We start from the raw sequence: 7,712 nt of genomic DNA, 5'->3' as shown, positions 1-7,712 counted from the left end.
AAGCAATCACAAATCAGAAGCACACTGCAGCGTATAATTACCATCGAGAGGAACTGCATCTACAGTGGACATGTGTACATACTGTAGCAGTTACCAAAAGCAGGTGAAAGACTCAGTGCAGGATGAATGGTCAATGGTATGAGACTAAGGGTTGTGAGAACTAGAACATAGGGGCAATATACTGTATAAAATGTGTAAGTGAATTTCCTGCTGAAATTAAAATGGAACATATGCTTCTGGCCCCATAATGTTAGTATGGATCGGTTTACCCTACTTCCTTCCTAAACTGCAGGAACCCTGTATAGTACTAATGAGATTCTCATTTATTGGCAGACTAAAGTCTTTCCTAGGCCAGTAGATTGTATTAAAGTATAGTGTTTCTGACTGGAGGTGCTGTAACGCCAGAACTGCTGCAATATAAACACAAGATGGGGAATTTATCAAGACTGGAGCAGACAAAATCTGGAGAAGCTGTGCAATCAATGGCAATCAGCTTCTCTCTTTCATTTTTAAATCCAAACTGAAGAGAGAAGCCGATTGGTTGCCATGGGCAACTGCTCCAGATTTTGATAAATTCCCCTCAAGGCCTTGGTAAGACTATGGAGTTGTGAGCACATCTGCAGGACTTCTGGTAAGATTACTATTATGATGCTAAAGGTCAAGAGCAAAATATGCGATTTAGATTTTACCTAAAAATTCTCCCAAAACAATTGGAACAATATTAGAAAAGCCACTTGAACTTTACCAATAGCTTTCCATTAAAAATTGCTTTAATCGGCAAAATGAATTGCCTGCGTCCTTTGCTCTGAAACAGTGTGCTGCCAGATGGAACATGGTACAGACCATATAAAACAATTAAGATAATAGAGGTAATACACACACTAGAAAATAAAACCCGCCTGGAGATTCAATATTGCACATTATAATACCACTATTCAGGTTCAGCCAACTCACCCCACCAAACATGTTGCGTTAAAAGAATTATACATACAAATAGTAGGAATATATTTTCAAAACCGAGAGCTGTATTTAAAAGCAGACATTAATAAAAATGGATAATGTTTGGTTACCGTTCGAAAGCAATCATACAGGACCTTGAGAGATCACAAAGTGTGAATTGAATATTAAACGGATGTCAGTATGAAAGCGATACGGAATGCTGGGATTCACATTTACTGTTCACGTCTGCCATAACATTATGGCATCTCTGGCTTTGCATGGACTGTAGCCTGTGGCAATCATTATTACCAATGTTAACATATCCTACCAAGGATTGCCTCTGTTAGCAGAAAGGTACTGAAGCAGCATTTTGTGGTCTGTGGATGACACATTAACCCATGGTTCACAGAATTAAGTCTAGGGCAAATACTCTAAATTTTCCAATTACTCAGTTGTAGTAGGTAACTGTTCTATAACCAACTCAAGATTTATGAAGCAGCAGCTGTAGTACCTGTGTATGTAACATTTTGCCTACCTGGAACCATAAATACAAACATTGTGACCTATGCATCTGAAGTTGTTAGATATCCGACTTGAAAATGAAAGATTCTTACTTTCAGTGAAAAATTCATTAAATCCCCAGAGGCCTCTCTGCTCTCAGCACAGACAATTGGTGATGGCCTAGTGTTGTACAGCAAATCTCAACTGCAGAACAGTGATAATAACGAGGAGACATATGACCTGACTCAAGGAGGCATATGACTCAAGCTGGTCAGTTTCCAACATTTTTCCCTAAGCGTGGACAACTCCTTTACCCATGGACAACATAAGCCAAGTTAAGGGTGCGCCATGCGTGAGCACTGACGTTTTTTTTCTGCTCGTCCTAAATAACAACGGCATGATTATGTTTCAATGAGCTTAAATATCAAAAATGTAATTTAAAAAAATATCACTGGCAAGATGAAAGTTTAAACTCATACTATATGAACGTGTCTATATCTCTAGTTTTTTTAAATTTACCTGCACTAGAAAACCTGTAGGGGAGAAGACGACTGAACTCCTCATACATAATCCCCCATATGTTAATGTATATACAGACTTGGCATCCAAACTGCATTGATGTTGGGATTATTTATTCAGGCCTATACCGAGTAACAGAACACCCAGTACAATTGAAGAGAACAATCATGCTATCAGTAGAACTCCAAATACTTGTTTCTTTTCATGCCTTATGGACAGACTTTTATTAGAAGTGTTCTTCCATGGAGAGATTTTCTCTCATTTACTATCCCAGTAATATATGTCTCGGAAACAAAAAAAAGAGGAACATTCACAAACACAGAGGTATAAGGGTTAGAACCCATTGCAGAATATTTTTTATTGTTCCCACTGGGGAGATCTCCTACCACTTCCCATGTTGGTGACACAACAGAAGGAAGGAAATCATGCACAGACAAAATTCCTTCCATACGTGAAGATTACAAAGGGCTTCCACTCAAAGGCTGAATGGAGCAGGGTCATTGGTTTGTTATAAGTGAACACTTTAGTGAAAATCTGTTATCATTAATGTACTTCATCTCTCTACTAGCAGAGCAAACACTTCAGTACTGAATTAACTTCATAAAGTGTTTTTCACCCTACCAATATTGGGCCGTAACAGTCATTAAAACATTTTTTTATATAAAACATAAGGAACAGCCATCTAAATCCCTTCCACAACACTGAAAATGAACTCTTTAGACAAAGCAAAAAAGGTTCCTCCCATGGTTTGGGTTTTAGTAAAAATTAGGCTGTTGAAGCCATTTAAGACAGGTGTTCATTTAAACTGGGAGAATGCCACATTATGCGAAACTTAGGGCAAGGTTTCCACCACAAAAAAACTAAATGCAATTCATCCAATATATGTTATTCAGTTTTAGCAACTGGTAGTCAGTTCAATCACCCTGGCTTTTTTTTATCTTCTGGAAACTTGGAAGTGCTGTCCCTACCCTGTTAGACGTATACTGCTGCTTTTTACAACATATTAAATGAATGAAAGATACAAAATGAGACCACTCCCCCACCTTACTGTGACAGGTGAGCAGACTTGAGGACACAACTGTAAGTCCTCATTGTAAAAAAGCCAACAGGTAATACAACCTGAGGGACATCTAACCATAATATTGAACTCTTCTTAACAAGCACAGAACATGATCAATTCTAGTCCCAAAAACCTTGCTTGTGTTCAATTACTGTGAAGTGTTATAGCCGATACCACAATATTTCACACACAGATAAAGTGGGGCAAAACCTTATAGCAGACAGTTCTCAGGAAATACATTGCGTGACCAACTAAACGCGGATTCTGCTGTAGTGTTAAAAGTAGATTTTAGATTTTGCATGATAGGCTTGCTTTACTGCAAACCATCAAAATAACTTTGGGATAAAAAGAAAACAGGATTGGTTATTGGATCTGCAGGGAAGGTTGGCAGGAGTCCTATCCATGCACTAGTAGTGACAGGCTTAAGACTTGGCTGCTTTCACTGTGCTGCCGTTATTTGTGTCGCCAGTCAGTTACATAACTAGTGTTCTTAGTGTAGCATATGCACCATAAAAACACTGCCTTCATTCCACTACAACTGTTACCTGCCCTGCACAAAATCTGCAACATGCATTTGGTCCTCTGTAGACTTGAACCCATGTGGATTTATCTTCTACAGGTACCACAGAGTTTGGTTCAGACTGCAGTTTGATTGATGCCTGCTAGAGGATTTTGCACTTTCCCCAATCAAAAGGAAAAATAAAAAGTGCATCTTGTTTTAAAAATATATCACTTAGTGTACCAAGTAAAGTTCATTTACAAAGGTTTATTGCATTAAATATCTTTTGTATATTAAATATGATCCTGGTAACTGCAAAAAAAACCTGCATTCAGTGTCCTCCAGTAACCAAATATCTGTGTTTTCATTTTAATACTGACAAGAAAATGTTGGACTACATATATTTTCCACACCCACTGTAGTCAATGTGCGATTTCCAGGGGTTCCACAGATCATACTTATCCGTAGTGGTTTACAATACTAAGATACACATGGCGTACTGTTTATTGGAGTGGTTTCATGTAGTCAGAAAGATCTTGCGTTTAGGTTTTTGATGCAGGGCTATTCTTTTCACCCTCTTTGTAATCCTTCATTAGTGATGCAAATACCTACAATACAAGAAGCGGAAAGAATTTAGACATAAATACCAATGTGTTTTTGTTAATTCCAGTACATATATTCTTAGCATACATGGTTATAAATTCTTGCTTAATTTAGTCAATTGTATCCCATACATTCAGTAGCTTTTTCTTAGAGGTGACTGGCTTGTATGGTGTTTTTCTATGACCAAAAGTTTAAGCTCTTCAAACAAGCACCCAGTAGGTCTGAGGTCTACTGATTGTGACAGCAAGTCCATCAGAGACTACTCCATGTTCGGTTTCTTCACCAAACAGGTTTTGCATAGATTAGAAGTATGCTTCAGATTGTTGTCGTACTAACTGCTAATATTTTGTACAGGATTTTAAAGTTTTCTTTTTTTTTTAAATTAAAATATGTTAATACTGTAATTATATCTGACAATGAAAGTATTATACAAATGAACATTGCCACCAGGCTTAAGTAGTATCTACTAGGGATGCACCGATACTGATACTAGCATTTGGGCGAGTACTCAACCAAATGCTCCGATACTTACCTCTGATTTTGGAACTTCTGGTCAGAGGGAGATTTCCCTCTGACCGTCAATGCCACAAGTGAGCACAGAGCCGGCTTCCTGGCCAATCAGGAAGCCAGGGGGCACATCATGACCCGCCTTCCTGGTTGGTCAGGAAGCCAGGCTGCCTTGCAGTGTCGCAAGCCAAGTGAAGCCGGTGTTCTTTTGACAGAACACCGGCTTTGAAGGCAATCAGATAATCTGGGTCCACGGATGCCGGTATTGGCGCGGTCTAAAAAAACGGTACACGTACTGGATACCGAAAAGCCGGTATCGGCGCATCCCTAGTATCTACAATGCCATCAGGCTTATATTGCCAATGGAGACTCCACCCTGCATGTGATCACTATGTCATAGCTGATATAGTGATCACATGATTGGGAACCACTGAGATTGAGCAGCACAATGGTGTCTAGCGCAGCTCAGTGGCGTACTGGCCCAGTTGCTGGGTTCAAATCCCGCTCAGGACACGATCCGGTTTCCTCCCACACTCCAAAGACATGCTGCTAATTGGCTCCTATCTAAATCGGCTCTGTATGAATGCATGTGAAATAGGGACCTTAAGCTCATTGAGGGCAGGGACTGACATGAATGTACAATTATGTAAAGTGCTGCATAAACTATCACTGCTATATAAATACCTGTAATAATTCACAGTGAGGAACAGAGCTATCAGGGACAGCCGGGATTGAGAGCCAGCAGCTATGCAAAGTGTAGGCTGGTGGCTCTCAAAGGAAGGCTAGTTGTATCCGCCACATGCGGTAATGTGCTGAGGAATGTTCTTCTGCCAGGAAGAAGGTAAAATATTAAATTAGCCAGGGGCTAAACATTAAATAATAGTGGCTGAGGAGTTCTTAAGCACATTAAACTAAATCCAAACAGTGCCATATAAAATGTTATATCCTGAAGTACAGTGTGCCTCTCCTTCGAAAGCAGTTCCTTGGGGTGACTGAAAGGTCTTCCAGTTCACACTTCTACCTAGTTTGAGGCTAGGTTCACACCTGCACTACACGACATCCGGGACATGCGGTCCTGTACAATGCAGGCAGCGATTGCCGCGCGACCCCATTGATTTCAATGGGATGACATCTGCGCTACAATCGCAGAAAAAATGTACAAGTACCTTTTTTTGCGATACACGACACTCGGCTGTTTTAGCCTTGATCATGTTCGGAAGCACGGGTGGAATCGTGGCGGAAAACCACGCGATCCGCCCAGCGCAACTGGGGTGCAATTAGAAAATAATGGCACCCACAGCGCGATCGGTTCACACCTTGGCAACTCCTGATCGCACGGAATCGTGCATGATTGCCATGCGGTGAGATGTCACCTAGGTGTGAACCTAGCCCAAAGCATTTATATAGATATTGGTATTATTTGCACACCTACTCTGTCGAGAATGCCAGTCTAAAAAGCTGAAGGACTCAGACTCCAACAATCACCCTTCACAAGAATCCAGCAGGATACCAGGATTGGTTTGTAATGCAGGTTATTTAACTAAAGTAAAATAGGCATGCATTGACAAGCTACACTCTGATTTAAACCAGATATTGATGAAGTATGCAGATGAAACATTTCCATGACACCACTGCAGATACATATCAAAATGCTTTACATACAAAATGAAAGGATTTTCACTCACCTGTGTCCATTTCTTATTACTGTTTTGCATCTGAATGGCTGCTATACAGCTAAAGAGCTTCTCAGATATAATGTCATCAGGCAGTTTAGTCAGAAACTGTGCTATGTGAATAAAGTCCATCTGTAAGAGGATAACTTCATAGAGTCGCAGGATTCCCAGACCTGTCCTAAACAAGAACTCCTCTCCATCCCTGCAGAACACGTCCCATACTCGACAGGCAAGATCAAGTGGCAGAGACTTGCTGTACAGTGTGAATATCCTGTGAGGAAAACATCCAGGGTCATTTTTTTCCACAAGAAAATTAAAAATAGAAAGATAACATGATGACAAGAATAAGCTTACTTGCTTAGAATATATTTTTTTTCACACAAAAACATACCAGTCTATCAGGTAGAGGTCTGGTGTAAGACCATAGGAATTAAAGTGTAGGAAAAGCTTGGGGAGATTCTCTTCAAAGAAAACTTCAAAAGCGGCAAAATATTTTAGCATCTAGAAAGGAAAGACAGAATAATCATTAGGCATATGCTCTTGGGACAACTGCCTGAAAAAATAGAAGCAATGAAGGCGATATCTTTGATCCTGTGTCAAGATATAAAATAGTCTCTCACTTATGATGTATTTTTTTTTAGCTTTAGATCTCCAAACTGACTCACGTGAACATCTCAGGATGCACTTTACAACTAAACACGGGCATAAAACTGTGACCTCCATTGTAACTCAGTGGGTCACTAAATACCTTTGTATTTGTAATTATAGCTGTTAAATGTCATATTTTTCCTTTAAAGAAAAAGAATCATGAAAAAACGTTGGGTAAAATTACTTAGTGGCACTAAACTCCAGAGTTAAACCTTAAAAAAGCATTCAAGTACCTAAACCATGAACAATACTGTACCTTAGGCTTAGGGTTTGTACATCACTCGGCTGTAGATCATCAAATCATCTCTGAATTCATGCAAACACTGTCCTTCCTTCTGGAGAGTGGCTACTTCTGTTCCCCATGCTCCCTGTGTGTGTTGTAAAGTAACCACCATTCCAAGCTCACGCCTGGGATGGACTACAATCTCAAAACAAATTAGTAAACTAAACATAAGATTGTAGTCCATCACAGTAGTGAGCTCGGAGTGGTGGGCAGCCCCACTGAAAGGAGAGTTTTGGTTTGTTTTTTCTTGGGACTTTTATTTGGGAAATCTCTGTGCTTGTGCTCCTGGGTCTGCACATCAACTGTGGCCATTTTAATGGGCTTCCACTCTCCCTGCTGGATACTGTATTTCCCATTATAACAGGAGGAGCTGCAGCACACAAAAGGTGGAAACACTCAAAACTGCCAGGTGGATATGAATAGAAGACCTCACTGCTGAAGTATCCAAGAAGCCATGTACCGACCTAGCCCACCAGACAT

At 40.1% G+C, this 7,712-nt stretch overlaps 1 protein-coding gene across 1 annotated transcript in view; it reads right to left on the bottom strand.

The window, feature by feature from the left end:
* Positions 1-3,369: 3,369 nt before the first annotated feature.
* The window catches only part of TBC1D12 (TBC1 domain family member 12), an 86,578-nt gene continuing 82,235 nt past the window's right edge, over positions 3,370-7,712 (bottom strand). Inside the window, exons 13-15 of the mRNA XM_018562671.1 lie at positions 6,693-6,802; positions 6,314-6,572; positions 3,370-4,126 (exon numbers count right to left, since the gene is read on the bottom strand). Of these exons, the coding sequence (XP_018418173.1) occupies positions 4,061-4,126; positions 6,314-6,572; positions 6,693-6,802 (435 nt within the window). The 3' untranslated portion in view covers positions 3,370-4,060. The remainder of the gene's footprint in view (positions 4,127-6,313; positions 6,573-6,692; positions 6,803-7,712) is intronic.

The sequence above is a fragment of the Nanorana parkeri genome, unplaced genomic scaffold (genome assembly GCF_000935625.1).
Source record: "Nanorana parkeri isolate BGI_ZX_2015 unplaced genomic scaffold, ASM93562v1 scaffold590, whole genome shotgun sequence".
Lineage (NCBI taxonomy): Eukaryota > Metazoa > Chordata > Amphibia > Anura > Dicroglossidae > Nanorana > Nanorana parkeri.
Note: the sequence above shows the minus strand (reverse complement) of the source record. Positions and strands in the feature narration are given on the sequence as shown.